This window comes from Carcharodon carcharias, chromosome 5 (assembly GCF_017639515.1).
Source record: "Carcharodon carcharias isolate sCarCar2 chromosome 5, sCarCar2.pri, whole genome shotgun sequence".
Classification (NCBI taxonomy): Eukaryota; Metazoa; Chordata; class Chondrichthyes; order Lamniformes; family Lamnidae; genus Carcharodon; species Carcharodon carcharias.
The window spans coordinates 19,040,722-19,057,074 of record NC_054471.1 but is presented as its reverse complement, the minus strand read 5'-3'; the positions used below and the strand labels follow the sequence as shown (position 1 = coordinate 19,057,074).

Genomic DNA, 16,353 nt, shown 5'->3' with positions numbered 1-16,353 from the left:
ATATAGTAATTTTCATAATGTTAGTGTGTGCGCGTGTGTCTTAATTAACATAAAGACAGCTGGTCTGAAGGATTTAAGGTAGGAAGAGAAGTTAGGTTTGAAATACTAAGTAGGTAAACATGTGTGAAGTTTTACAATGTAAGGTATAAAGGGAACATTTGCATTTTCAAATAAACCAAAGTAGCTTGAATTCAAAGGAGTGGATGAAATGTTACACCTAGCCTGAAGAAGTTAAGAAATAGTGTGTTTATTTTTCCTAGTGATTACTGGTAAAATTAGTACTATGTTAGATTTTTATTAGAGGGGTAAAGTAAAAAGACATAGTGAAACAATGGCCTGAATCTTCTGGTTGGCATGCGGAGGCGGGCCCTGCTCGCCGATGCGTAAGATGACACGCGGTGACATCGGGCATGCATCCTGATGTCATTGCGTGTCATTCTGATCTTCAGTTTGGTGGGTGCGTACCAGAGTTGGCTGCTTGCCCACTTAACTGTCAAAGGCCTATGAAGGCCGATAATAATCTAATTAAGTTGGTTGTCTGGGCTGCCCGTCTAACCTTAAGGCTGGCGGGCAGGCGAAGAACCCAGACGACCTTTGCATTTATCCTGAAACATCATCCACGGGCGGGAAGAGATTTCATGAATTGCTTATAAATTGAATAAAAATGTTTATATTAATTCATTGACATTTCCCAGCTCATGTGACAGTGTCACATGAGGGGACATGTCTGAATATTTTTTTATTTCAATTCATGATCAAACTAATCTCCCTAAGGTAGCTCTGTGCCTCAGGGGGATTTCTGCACTCTTTCATGCGCATGTTCAAAAGAGCGCAGGCCCCGACTCTCCCTGCTCCCCCCGTCTGCACGGGGTGCTCAGCGCTTCCGGGTGTGCATCACGCTAGGCGGGCCTTAATTGGCCTGCCCACTTAAAATGGCTACATGCAGTTGATTGTGGGTGGCGATCAGCTGCGTGCCCGCCCACTCTCGCTCAGGTCTCCCGACGAGGAGAAAATTCTCCCCAATGGGATCTTGCATTCAAAGGGGAAAATGTGTACAAAGGAGAGAAGGCTGTGTGTAAGGGCAGGTATTGTAAGATCTAACACAAGTGTGAAAAGCCTCCAGCATCAAAGCCTCACGCTACTGTCCACAAGGAACTGAAGCTGAGAAAAACTCACATTGAATTTGACTGTTCAGGATATCATGTTACTTTGCCTGGGTCTTTTAAAATCTATGTCTTACTGTTGCCTTAATGGAGGTGTAACTGGGAGTTAGATTAACTAGGGGAACCAGGAGTTATCATAGTAGTAATTTGTAAACAAATGTATGTGCTTAAAATCATTTCTGTTTTATTAATAAAGGTTTAATTTAGCTTTGAAAAAAAAACCTTTAAGACCCAGTAGTCTTATTACTATTGAATTCAAAGCACACCTCTCAAAATAAATACAAATTGTAAAATAGTTGTCACAGTTGTTTCAAGTTTCCCTTTGGGGTTTGAACAGCTCAGCATTTTCCATCTGCTGTGTCATAACAGACTGTATAGGATCTGCTGGGGTGAATATGTTTTTATTATGTCCTTTGATGTATAGATGGAAGCATATGGCTGGTCAGTTTATTTATGTTATCAATTGCTAATTGTTTTATATAAAGGAGTAGCTTGCTAGGTCATTTCAAAGCGCAGTTAATAAAAACAAATGGGCAAGGGACTGGAGTCACGCATATATCAGACTGGGTAAGGATGGTGGGGGACCTTCCCTAAAGGACATGAAGAGCCAATTTGGGACTTCTGGCAGAACATTACATTCATGGTCACTTATATTGATATCAGTTTCTTACTTCTGTAATTTTAAAAAGAATACTCAAATTCTCAAATTGTTATGGCAGGTGTGAGAATGGGTGTTATTTTAAAAAATATTTTGGGGGGATATTGTGTTATTCTATAAAGAAAGCTAAGTGTCTGTGTGTGTGATTTAATTAAGCTGGGTAAGAGTTTGATAGTCAGGTTGTCTGGGGGTTAGGAAACATGAAAAGGATAGATATGTTAAATTGAAGTACAAGTAAATAGGTTAGATCTAACATTTGCATTTTTATATAAGTTGAGTTTGTTTAAATATCAAAGGGGAATCAGATGTGAATAGAAAAATGTTTGCATCTTGCACAAGGTAAACAAATAGGGGGGAATATGATAATTTATTGAGTCAGAAGCAAAGGAAAGATGGAAACATGAAATATTTTATTTGGAAGCGTTTGAGTTTCAAAGAGGTGTGTGAGAACAATGGGACAAAGTTGAAAGGGGAAAAAAGGTATGTTACAGTTACTGTGGATTGCTGTTGGGCTGGGGAGAGAACTAGAGATGGCTGGAGATAGCTGGAGCTGTTTGAGCTGTTGAGGTGGCTGAAGTGGTGGGCTGGAGGAAGATGCAGTTTGAATCCAGTCAAGCCAGAAAATTCTTGGGCTGCAGCAAGCAGTTTTATTCTGAACAGAGTTCCACTGCAGAGTGGAAGAGGGTAAAGGTCATGTGGTACACCTTTATTGAAGCTACAGCAGTTTGCCTTGTGTAATATTACTGGATTTCATATTTAAACCTCGAAAAGGAAGTGTTGCTGGAAGGTGATTACTTGTAGGTTTGACCAGGTAGAGCTTTTGGAGAAATGTTTTGTAAGACTAACATTAATTGTGTAATTGTAATCTTGTGTGCTTAAGTTTTTCTTTTATTTATGTGAATAAAGCTTTTATCTTTAATTTTTAAAATCCAAAAAAATGTTACTAGACCTCTTACTGCTGAGATCAACACATCTGCTTCTTGGTTTCAGAATACGAAGGAAAGGTTATGGCCTATAAGCCAAGCTTCCCTCTGGGATTTAGTTTGCGCAGCAATTAAAATCAGCTGTGGTCATAACACAGGATTTAATCTTATTAGTCCAAGTGTTTGGATTTTTAGTCCAGGAACATATCTGCACCACCATACCCACTAAAACCCAGATGGTTGGTTATGTATGATTCCTATGTGTAACATTTCACTCACAGCGCAGTAGGAAGTCTTATGGATCAGTCACTAGCATCCCTGTGTCTAAGCTAGAAGCTCCAGGGTGAAGTCACATTCCCAGACATTTTGGCCATGGAAGGAGTGTTCATGACGCAGTTCAACTGATTGATAATAAACCTGCTCATCCATGCAAAACTTTCCAAAAGGAAAAGAAAGTGTGTGAAAGTGCAAAACATTCACAGTTTGTATGTGCTGCTCCCTGGTGGAGATTCCAGAAAAATCAGAAAATGTTGTGCACTTTTGGAATAAGTCTGTATATCCACTAAGTTTAAATGTTATGGTTACTTGTATTTTAGCAACTTTGATAATTATTGGCTGGTATTAATTTAATGTGCAAGGTGAAAATGGGCATTAGCCCTTTTTTAAATTCATTCACAGGACGTGGGCTTTGCTGGCTGGGCCAGCATTTGTTGCCCATCCCTAGTTGTCTTTGAGAAGGTGGTGGTGAGCTGCCTTCTTGAACTGCTGAAGTCCATGTGGTATGGGTACACCCACAGTGCTGTAGGGAAGGGAGTGAGAGACCGATATGCTATGTATCCAGGACAATTAGCACATCTGAAAAAGGATATTCTCAGATTGAAAAGGAAGAACTGTCGAGTACTTTTTTTATAATAAAATTCCACTAATACATGCGTGAGCAACCTTTCACGGTAGTTTCCAATCACGAATCACTTTTGGGTCTGTTTATCAAGGAAAAGGTCAGACCGCCCATAGCTTCTGCACGAATACAAAGATGGGCCCTAATTTTGGTAGCATATGAATACACCATTGTACATAGACCAGAGATCCATAGAGTCAATGCCGACGTCCCAAGTCACTTTCCTTTGCAAGAGAACAATGACCACATTCCAATTCCCCAAGAACTCGTGTTAGTGATGAATTTCCTAGATTCCTCACCAGACTGTGCCAGGCAGATAAAAAAACTGGACAAATCATCCAGTCCTGTCTCGAGTGAGAGACCAAGTGTTACATGGTTGGTCCCAAGAGCCAGTCTCTAATGAACTGAAGCCATTTTTCAAATGAAGACATGAGATAAACAGTCAAAATGGTATTCTATTATGGCGTGCATGAAGGGAACCACTCTTAATAGAGTTACACTGTGCCCATTCAGGAATCTCTCAAATGAAGATGAGAGTGCAAAGTTATCTTTGGTGGCTGGGGGGATGGCGATATTGCGAATGTGGTAAAACACTGTGCAATGTCAACAGCTTCAAAAGTTGCCTGTGGCAGCCCCATTACACCCATGGGGGTGGCCTGGTTGACCCTGGGTGAGATTGCACATAGGTTACGTCAGTCCTTTTCTTGGAACCATGTTTCTACTGATTATAGATGCTCATTCCAAGGGGTTAGATGTTTGTGAGGTAAAGTCAGCAACATCAGGCGCTATTACAGACAAACTGCCAGAGCTTTTCCATCCATGGATTGTCCAAGGTAATCATCTCAGATAATGCTACTGTATTTATGAGCGCCGAGTTTCAATGATTTGTCGACATCAATGGTATCAACTGCATGAAAACTGCACCGTACCATCCGTCATTTAACAGACTGGCGGAATGAGCAGTACAAACTTTTAAGGCAGGAATTAAAAAGTTAACTGGTGAATTGTTGGAAACTAGACTTGCTCGTTTCCTCTTTCACTCCAGAATAATCCCCCATACTACGACAGGAGCAACACCTTCAGAATTACTGATGAGGTGCCATCTTCGGACAAGACGAAGCCTGATGCTTCCCAACTTGAACTAAGAAATCCCAAGGCCCAGAGTAATGCTCTGGGCACATGGGTTCAAATCCCACCATGGGAGCAGAAGGAATTTAAGTTCAACTAATGAATCTGGAATTGAAAGCTAGTATCAAATAGGGCTCACCTCTTACTGCCAGTTAAAATTTTGCGAAAATTCCCCTTTCATATTGACTGGCATCCTCTTCTCAGTTTCTCTTTTTCAGTCTCATTTGCCTCTTCATTTCCTAACTCAACTTATTATATTTGACCTGATTCTCGTTTGAAGAATTCACCTGACATACTGCATACATCGGTAACCTTTCATCAGAACAGGATAAAGTTGGAAATAGGACAGGTTTAATAAGCAAAGAAGCAGTGAAAGGAAGGAGGTGGAAACAAGATGGAAGATCTGTAATAGGTTGGAAGACAAGAAAGATTGAATGACAAAAAAAGTGACAATACAAAGGAAAATAATAATAGGACTAGTAAAGAGACAAAAGATGTGTGTTGAGGAGGTGTAAATGAGGAAGTAGAATCATTACCAATAGCTTTCAACCAAAAAACCAAAATACAAAAATGGTGAGTCCAAAGCTTACAAAACTGCCTTGTCAAAATATTGGACGCAGTTTCACAAGCTTTTGGTCATCTTCTCAAATATGTCCTGTGGATTTGCTTTATAACACTCCTATGAATTATCTTGGGATATTTTATTACATAAACGGTGCTATGTTGTAAATTATCCTGGCGCAGAATGAGGTGTCAACCTGGTGAAGCTATAATACAGGACCACTTGTGTGCCAAACAGCATACACAGTGATAGACAGAGCTAAGTGATCCCACAATCAACGGATCAGATCTAAATTCTGCAGTCCTTCTACATCCAGTTGTGAATGGTGGTGGACAATAAAACAACTCACTGGAGGAGGAAGCTCCATAAATATCCCCACCCTCAATGATGGGGGAGCCCAGCACATCAGTGCAAAAGATGAGGCTGAATCATTTGCTACAATCTTCGGCCAGAAGTGCTGAGTCGATGATCCATCTTGGTCTCCACCAGAGATCCCTGGCATTACAGATGTCAGTCTTCGGCCAATTTGATTCACTCCACATGATATCAAGAAATAGATGAAGGCACTGGATAGTGCAAAGACTATGGGCCCTGACAATATTCCGGCAATAATACTGAAGACTTGTGTTCCAGAACTTGCTGCGCAACTAGCTAAACTGTTCCAGTACAGCTACAATGCTGGCAACTACCCGGCATTGTGGAAAATTGCCCAGGTATGTCCTGTACACACAAAAAGCAGGACAAATCCAACCCAGCCAATTACCGCCCCATGAGTCTACTCTCGATCATCAGTAAAGTGATGGAACAGGTCATCAGCAGTGTTATCAAGTGGCACTTGCTTAGCAATAAACTGCTCACTGACACTCAGTTTGAGTTCCACCGGGGCCATTCCACTACTGACCTCATTACAGCTCGTGTTCAAACATGGACGAAAGAGCTGAACACCCAAGGTGAGGTGAGAGTGACTGCCCTTGACATCAAGGCAGCATTTGACCGAGTGTGGCATCAAGGAGCCCTAGCAAAACTGGAGTCAATGGAAATCAGGGGGAAAACTCTCTGTTGGTTGGACTCATAGCTGGCACAAAGGAAGATGGTTGTGGTTGTTGGAGATCAATCATCTCAGTTCCATGATATTACTGCAGGAGTTCCTCAGGGTAGCGTCCTGAGCCCAACCATCTTCAGCTGCTTCATCAATGACCTTCCTTCCATCATAAAGTCAGAAGTGGGGCTGTTTGCTAATTATTGCTTAATGTTCAGCAGCATTCACGACACCTCGATACTGATGCAGTCCGTGTCCAAATACAGCAAGATGTGGCCAATATCCAGGCTTAGGCTGACAAGTGGCAAGTAATATTTGTGCCAAACAAGTGTCAGGCAATGACATCTCCATCAAAAGAGTATCTAACCATTGCCCCTAGGTAATCAATCGCATTACCATCACTGAATCCTCCACTATAAAATCCTGGGGGTTACCATTGACCAGAAACTGAACTGGACTAGCTATATAAATACTGTGGCTACATGAGCAGGTCAGAGGCTAGGAATCCTGCATTGAGTAACTCACTTCCTGACTCCTCAAAGCCTGTCCTTCATCTACAAGGCACAAGTCACGAGTGTGATGGAATACTCACCGCTTGCCTGGATGAGTGCAGCACCAACAACAGTTGAGGAGTTTGACATCATCCAGGACAAAGCATCCCGCTTGATTGGCACCTATTCCACAAACATTCACTCCGTCTACCACCAGTGCACAGTAGCAGCAGTGTGTACCATCTACAAGATGCACTGTAGAACTCACCAAGGCTCCTTTGACGGCACCTTCCAAAGCCACGACCACTACCATCTAGAAGGACAAGGGCAGCAGGTAGGTGGGAACACTGGAAGTTCCTCTCCAAGCCACTCACCATCCTGATTTGGAAATATATTGCCGATCCTTCACAGTCGCTGGGCCATAATACTGAAACTCCCTTCCTAACAGCACTGTAGGTGTACCGACACCACACGGACTGCAGTGGTTCAAGAAGGCAGCTCACCACCACCTTCTCAAGGGAAAATGGGGATGGCAATAAAGGCTGGCCTAGCCAGCAATGCCCACATCCCATGGCAGGAGTACATTGGGCTGAGAATCAGGCTGAGAAGTAACAAAGGCACGGATCAGAACTTTAACAGCAAATCAGCTGAGTCAGGAGATGTTACAAAAGTGAAAATTGGCCATCTCAGTGATGGCACAGAATGGCCTCCTTTTGTGCCATACATTTTCTCTGCTTCTACTTGGTTGGAAGTTCACCAGAGGGTCAAATATTACACAAAGGTTGCTTTTATTTCCACCTAAAATACAATTACTTTGCAGAGTAGATCCATTAAAGTGCAAACACAAAGCAAATTCCAACCACCTGTAATCTTTGGTAATAGTAATCCACATTGACAGAAATATACATTTAGTGAAATTTCCTCCTTTAGCATTGTAATTACCTGTCTGCAATGACCCTAGTACATTCATGTTTAAACAAAGCAAGCAGTGTCTCCAGATTGGAGCACTCTTCAGCCTTTATGGTCAACATGCCCTGCCAGATGCGAGATAGGTCCCTCAGGTTAAAGATGTAATGAAATTTAGCCGGAGTGGGTAGCATTTTCACCTAGAAAAGAATGAAGCAACTTTCAAGATTTTCAAGAAACATTGGAGGTGAAATTCATTTTGGGTGACACTTTAAAACAGGCATTGGTGAACAGGCAATTTGATTTACACACCACATGACTTTTTTCACTGACTTCAATGGAAATGAAACCCAGGTTTGATGGAAAAGAGGTTGTCAATACACTAATGCTCATTTCCTACTTTCACCAACTTCAGTTGCACCTTTATTGAAGTTTAATCTAAATTATGAAGCCATCATGATGTTTTTCATTATTTAAACTCCAAATAAATTACACCATCAGATCAAATCAAGAACATTAAATACAACTAATATAATAGATTAACAGCCTGAAATTTTGATAGGGAAAAATTGTCTGCCTTGGTTATCATTTTCCAAAATCCTCAAATTCTAGAATAGTCCCAGCACATTGGAAATTTGCAAATGTAACATCCCTATTCAAGAAATGAGTAAGAAAGAAAACAAAGAACTGCAGGCCAGTTAGTCTGATATCAGTCATCCAGAAAATGCTTGAGCCTATTATTAGGGAGGTCTTATCAATTAAGTTAGAAAATCATATTATGAAAGTCAACCTGGTTTTCCGAAAGAGAAATCATTTTTACAAATTATCAGAGTTTTTTGATTGGAAGCACAAAATGGAGGCAAAGAGGTCCAAGTGAGGCAAGGAATGAGTTCAAATTTAATACAACCACAGACAACAGGGAAGTGATATTTATAACTTGAAGCCTAATTAGTTAAATTAGTTAAATAAAATACAATAAAGATGGCAGGGCAGGTGAGGTGTTGCGGCTATAGCATATGGGACTACGAATGCCAGTGTGATCCATGGCAACCACATCTGCAGTAAGCGTCTGCAGCTTGGGGAACTTTGGCTCAGAGTTGATAAGCTAGAGTCCAAGCTTCAGACACTGAAATGCATCAGGGAGGGGGAAAGTTATCTGGACACTTTGTTCCAGGAGGCAGTCATCCCTTAGGCTAGTTTCTTCTGATTTGGTTTGTTGTCAGGGACAAGAGGATATGACTGCGAGTGAGGCAGGTATGGGGACCCAGAAGTTAGCAATAGAGGAGCCTCAGCCCCTGCAATTGTCCAATAGGTTTGAAGTTTTTGGAGCTTTTATGGAGAAGAGCAGGGACTGCAATGTTGATGACCGTGGACCATGGAGTTATTCAAGTGGGGAAAGTAAAAAGAAATGCAGTTGTAGCAGGGGACAGATTGGTCAGGGGGATAGATACTGTTCTCTGCAGTTGAGAGGGTGAGTCCTGAAGGCTATGTTGCCGGCCCCCTGCCAGGGTTAAAGACACCTTCTCTGGGTTGGAGGGGAACTTGGAATGGGAGGGCAGGATCCAGTTGTTGTGGAGAAAGAAAGGTTTAGAAATCCAAAGATAAAAGTTGAGGCAATAGAAAGCATCTTGATGTGGGTAAAACCAACTTTTTACAATTTATATAAATGACTTGGTTGAACAGATCGAAGGTATGGTTGCTAAATTTGCTGATGATACAAAGATAGGTAGGAAAGTAAATTGTGAAGAGGACATAAGGAGGCTACAAGGGGACATAGATAGGTTAATTGAGTGGGCAAAGACCTGGTAAATGGAGTATAATGTGGGAAAATATGTAATTGTCCATTGTGGCAAGGAGAATAAAAAAGAAGCATATTATCTAAATGATGACAAATTGTAGAACTCGGAGATTCGGCTGGATCTTGGTGTCCTAATGCATGAATCACAAAAGGCTAGTCTGTAGGTACAGCAAGTAATTAGGAAAGCTAATAGAATATTATTGTTTATTGTGAGGGGAATTGAATATAAAGGTAGGGAGGTTATGCATTAGTTGTACAGGACACTGTTGGGATCACGTCTGGAATACTACATGCAGTATGGGTCTCCTTATTGAAGGAAGGGTGTAAATGCATTAGAAGCAGTTCAGAGAAGGTTTACTGAACTATTACCAGGAATGGGCGGTTGTCTTATGAGGAAAGTTTGGACAGACTAGGCTTGTATTGGCTCTAGTTTAGAAGAGTAAGAGGCAACTTGACTGAAACACATAAGGTCCTTGACAGGGTATGGAGAGGATGTTTCCTCTTGTGGGAGAATCTAGAACTAGGGGTTACTGTTTAAAAATAAAAAGCCACCCAGTTAAGACTTCAATGAGAAGAATCTTTTTTTCTCAGAGAACTGTGAATCTTTGGAACTCCTTTCCTCAAATGGCAGTGGAAGCAGTGTCTTTGAATATTTTCAAGGCAGAGACAGATAGATTCTTGATAAACAATGGGGTGAAAGGTTACCAGGGGTAATCAGGAGGTTACAGTCAGATCAGCAATGATCTTATTGAATGGCAGAGCAGGCTCAAGGGCCAAGTTGCCTACTCCTGTTCCTAATTTGTTTGTTCATATGTTTGTGTATAAGTTCAGTAGGACAGGAAGGAACAGAGAGTTTAACAGTAATAGTGACTCAGAGAGTAATGTCCATGCAGAGGATAGTAGAAAAAAATAAATTAAAGTCTCTTCATCTGAATGTATGAAACATTCAGTAATAAGATAGAAAAATTAATGGCACAAATAGAGGTAAATGGTTTCGATCTAATCACAATTATAGGGGCATGGTTACAAGTTGACCAATACTGGGGAATAAAGATTTCAGAGTAAACAACACCTCAAAAAGGCAGGCAGAATGGAAAAAGGAAAGGGCTAGCCCAAATAATAAAGGATGACATAAATACATCAGTGGGAAAGGTTCGTGGCTCAGAAAATCATTAAGCAAAATCAGTGTGGGAAGGGATTATGAATAGCAAGGGTCAAAAAATGATGGTGGGAGTAGTTTATAGGGCTCCAAACAGTAGTTATACTGTTGGCCAAAGTATTAAATAAAAAGATATTGAAACTCGTAACAAAAGTAAGGTAACAGTTGAGGAAGACTTTAATCTTCATATAGACTGGACTAATGAAATTGGCAAATGTAGTCAAGAAGTTTTTAGAATGCTTTCAAATAATATGTTGTGGAATCAAATTATGATAAAACTATTTAGATTTAATATTGTGCAATGAGGCAGGGTTAATTAGTATGTCATAAGAAAAGATCCACTCAGAGATAGTAAACATAATACAATTAGATTCCGCATTATGTTTGAAAACAACTCCAATCATAAATAAGAATCTTAAACTTAAACAAACCAATTACATATGGGAAAGCCAGCTTAGGTTCATTGGGTAAATAGGCTAAAAGGTGTGACGGTAAATAAACAGTGGGAAATGTTAAAGAAGCAATTCAAAATGTTCAATAAAAATACATGCCACTGAAAGACAAAAACTCAACAAGAAAGACCCAACTGTGGCTCACTTAGGAAGTTATGGATAGTATTAGATTGCAAGAAGAGACTACAGCAAGTAAAGGAGAGAATTTGGAAGGCAAATGGCATGTTGGTTTTTATTGCAAGGGACTGGAATACAAAAATTTATGGGGCTTTGGTGAGACCACACTCGCCATATTGTGTATACTTATGGTCTCCATATCTAGGGAAGGATATATTTGCATTGGAGCTGGTACAGCAAGGTTCACTAGATTGGTTCCTGGGTTGTTCTATGATGAGAGACTGAGTAAATTGGCCCTTTTTTCTCTGGAGTTTAGAAGAATGAGAGGGGGTTTCATTGAAACTGACAAGATTCTGAATGGGCTTGACAGACTACTCTGCAACCCCGTGCCACAGCCTAAGGGCAAGGGGTTGATCATTTAGGATTGAGGTGAGGGGAAATTTCTTCATATAGGGTTGTGAATCTTTGACATTCTCTGCCCTAGGATGTTGCAGATGCTGTATCATTGAACATATTTGAGTCTGGAATAGATAGACTTTTGATCTCTTTAGGGAACCAAGGGATATGGGGAGCAGGAGGGATAAATAGAGTTGAGGCAGGAGATCTGCATTGGTATGTTAAATGGGGAGCAGGATTGGAAGCCATATGATCCACCACTGCTTCTATAACTTATGTTCTTATGAACTAAGAATGAAGAGGTGATCTCCTGAGTATCAGTACTCAGGGATTTAACTCAGTTATTTTCATGCAAGCTGGCACAATTTGTGGCAGAATTCCTCCAAAGAAAATTGCAACCAAGATGTTAAAAATCAATTTTTTCTGCATGTTTTTCTCCTCCCTTTGAAAATGTGCCTTCAATATATATATTGTAATGATATAGATGGCAGAACACTTCCTGTGTTTATGGTTTATAGTCTAGGAACTTCTGATATCTAGTCTTGCAACAGAGCTAATGGTCAACTCTTTGTATTTCTCCTTTCTCATTTAAATAGCCAGGTTTGGATTTCTACTATATACGTAAGATACCCACTTAACCATCATACATACCCAGTACAGAATAATTTAACAATTAAACACAATTACAATAAAACTTGAGTAAATTAAGTTACCTTTTTCTGTGGAAGCAACCAAAGTTGAAGCTCAACATTACACACATAATACAATACTTCAGTGCCTTGATGAGAGTTCAAAGGAGAATTATTAGAATAGTCCTAGGGTTGAGGACATCAAATTTTGGAATGAATCACAGCTTCCACCAGTTGAACATTGGTAAGATTGAAGCCATCATTTTATCTCTAATCATAAATCACTCACTGTTAAAACCTGATTGGATTTATTGGGAACTATCTTATATTTATGGAATCATTTATTATTAGTTTTAGTTTCTCCCCAGTGGAAATATCTTCTCTATGCCTACCCTATTGAATCTTTTCATAAACTTAAAGACATCAATTAGATGACCCCTCTTGTGGATATTGTGTCTAATTAATAATTTATTCAATCATGTTCATAAAATCTTAATATTTAAAAGTTAACCATTTCGGATAGTGTCAGTACCTTTGTCCACTGCCAGAGGGTTCTGCCAGTGGCAACGAGTTTTGTTATCATGTCAGTGACTTCAGGGTTGAAGTGTCTGGCTGGGTGAAAATATCCATTTCCAATAATTCCTGCCGATGATATAAAAATATTCACTGGTTGCTATTTGCATTAATAATTCAGTTTGACAATATAGAAATGTCAATTTTGATTTTCTTGTATAACTCAATAGGATGATGTCATAGGATCTGAGAAACTCAGGTAATTTGGGATAGTGGAAAATGACTAAGAAAAGATTTAACATGATGCAACTAATTTAAGTTTATATACTTATCAGGTTAATTGATTCTGCACAACTAACTTTCCAGGATCAAAAACAAAAATTGCTGGAAAAACTCAGAAGGTCTGACAGCATCTGTGGAGAGAAAGACAGAGGTAACGTTTCAAGTCTGTATGACTCTTCTTCAGAACTAAAGAGAAGTAGAAATGTGGTAAGACAGGTGAAGCTGGATAGAAGGCCAGTGATAGGTGGAGGCAAAGGAGAGACTGCAAAAGATGTCATAAACAAAAGGTCGAAGGGATGTTGATGGTGGTGATACCGGCTAAGGGAGGTGCTAATAAAGAGTAGAAAGCAGGATGAGCAAGTGACAGAGGGGATGGTGTGGGAGAAAAGATCGAAATAAGCTAAAAGGTGGGGATAAAACAATGAATGGAAATAGATTTTAAAAATAATAATAGAAATAGGTGGGGAAAAAAAAATAATTAAAAAATAATATTTGAAAAAAGGGGATCAAAAAGGTTGAGGATGGAGGAGAGAGTTCATGATCTGAAGTTGTTGAACTCAGTGTTAAGTCCAGAAGGCTGTAAAGTGCCTAATCGGAAGATGAGGTGCTGTTCCTCCAGTTTGCATTGAGCTTCACTGGAACATTGCAGCAGGCCAAGGATAGACATGTGGACATGAGAGCAGGGTGGTGGGCTGAAATGGCAAGCGACAGGAAGGTCTGGGTCATGCTTGCGGACAGACCGAAGGTGTTCCGTAAAGCGGTCACCCGGTCTGCATTTGGTCTCTGCAATGTAGAGGAGACCACATTGGGAGCAGCGAATGGTGTAGACCAAATTGAGGGGAGTGCAAGTGCTCCACACAGCACACATGCACACCTGCCATCTATCTCATTTGGCCCAGCATGTGCCTTGCTCATACTCTCTCCATCTATCTTCATGCAGAACAAGATTGTACGCAATTGCCAGGAGAGGTCCCAGACCGGGGGTACAGTACCGGGCATCAAGGTCCTCACTCTATTTGAGAGTTGAGTGTTGGAGCTGGCCAGAGGGGACGTCAACCGTTCCTGAGACAACAGTGAGGTAAGCAGCAAACACTCACATAATCATCCTGCATCACATCATTCCTCTTTCAACGCTACTCTGAGTCCACTGTTCTGTCAAATGTTCAATGCGGCTGCGAAGCACGAATAATCTGCACTCTCTCTCCTAGGCACATCTGACACGTTGCCTTCAGGCAACCATGAGCCTGACCCCAGCACTGGGGGCACCCCAGATGAGGACCCTGAGCCCAGCATCACTGAAGATCCGTCAGGCTGGATTCCATCGCTGACGCCATAGTTGGCCCCCAACAATGTCAACGCAAGAGGGGTGCGGGCTAACTTGATCTTACTCCAGCCTTCCCTTCTCCTCAAGGAGCCAGCCAGGGGCCATCGGGCACCCATAGGGAGGAGGACCAGCAGCTCAATACCCCAGGGCCATCCATTCAGGTGACTCCATTAATATCCAGCCAATCCAAATCTCCTCTTCCTGTGACCCCAGCAGCTTCAGCTCCACAGGCCAAGGAGGGTGCAGCTGGGCCACAGAAGGACACCCAAAGCAGGCTGGGGCCCTCCAGATCTCAGCGCTTCAGATGACACCCATCAAGGTCATCAGAGACAGGACATAGTTGTCAGCAGGCTGCCTCCACCTCCACTGTGAATGTCTGGGATGCACCAAGATGTAGCAGCAGGGTTAGGAAGGTAAAGCAAATGTAACTCTTTTGAGTCAACCAAGCAAACTAAATTAACAAAATTAGGGACAAAGTAAAAGGCAGCCCCTTAATGGGAAACTACAAAAACAAAGACAAAATTTAAAGGAAACTTACAGACATTAAACCAAAATGTGACTAATAGGGTCAATAAAACACCCCAGTCCCTGCGGTGCCCACCATGCAAGGAAGGCCTCGACAGTGTCGGCAGACACCACATGCTCCCTCTCCAGGGACAACTGGCTGCAAACATAGCTACGGAAGAGGGGCAGACAATTGGGTCAATGACCCCCTCGATCACCCACTACCTGGACCTGTTAACGGCCAACTTGGCCAGGCCCAGGAGCAGGTTCACAAGGCTGTCCTCCTCCCTTCTGGCCTCCGTCTGCATCGGGTGCCCATAGATCAGGAGCGTGGGACTGATGTGAAAACAAAGCAACAGTAAAAGATTTTTTAAATAACTGAAAAGGAAGTGCAGCCTACAACAATTAACATATACTTGGTCCACGGATTCCACAAGGCTGCAAAAGACGCAGGCATCTTGGGAGTCTGTGAACTGACACAACCTATGGTTGTACGGGACTGCTGTGTGCACCACCCTCCACCCCAAGTCCCCAATGGAAAGTGGGAGAACACCTCTGTAGAGGGCCCCCCACTGAGAGTGTCCATTGCCTGACAGCAACAAGGCACGTCAGGGCATGTCTAGGTGGCAGGTGAGAGCAAGGAAGTGAAGGGTGTGCAGCAGCAGCCCATACAGGAAACTCCTCTGCGCTATGCTAAATGCATGGAGGGCATTTCCACGAGGCGGCTCATATTGCAGGGCACCGGCTCCCAAGGGAGGGTTCAGGGCTTGGGGCCAATGTGGAATTCCATCCGAACAGGGAAATGCTCAGATGGAAGTCCACGACTCACCTGAGCCAACTCGAGACCCAGTATAACGTCGAGGCCAAGCACAACCGTCCTAAGGTCTTGAATGGCATTAGCCATGAGCCGGACATCCACAGATGCATGATGCGTCAACTCCTGTGGAAGCATCCAGCCCACTCCTCCGCCACCCAGCACGTTCCCAATCCTGGTCACCCCGGCAGCCACAGCCCTCCTCTCTGCCAGCCACTGAAATGGACAGAGGGGCGGATTCCTGAGCAGCGGCTCTCTTACGATAGCTGCTAATCCTGACGGGGGAGAGCTGCGTCGCAAGGCGACCATGTTCCAGACTTTGATCAGGTCCTGGTAAAAGACAGGCAATACCTGCAAGGATCCACGAAGGCCCCCCAGGTCTATAAACAGGAGCTGCACGTCATAATTCAGGCAGTGCACCTGGCGGAAGAAATACATCGCCAGGGCACACCATCTCGGAGGAGGCTCAATGTAAAGGTATCACTGCAGGGCCTGAAGGTGGAAAGTGGCCACCTGGATGCGTAGGCACACCAGCGCCTGACCGCCCTCCCTAGGCAGGAGACTCAGAACCTCAACAGCGACCCAGTGCAGTCTTTT

At 42.3% G+C, this 16,353-nt stretch overlaps 1 protein-coding gene across 1 annotated transcript in view; it reads right to left on the bottom strand.

Annotated features, from left to right (window-relative positions):
* Window positions 1-16,353, bottom strand: part of LOC121278118 (dynein heavy chain 8, axonemal-like) — a 2,067,071-nt gene that overhangs the window by 403,249 nt on the left and 1,647,469 nt on the right. The window contains 2 exon segments of the mRNA XM_041188205.1: window positions 7,805-7,968; window positions 12,852-12,961. Of these exon segments, the coding sequence (XP_041044139.1) occupies window positions 7,805-7,968; window positions 12,852-12,961 (274 nt within the window).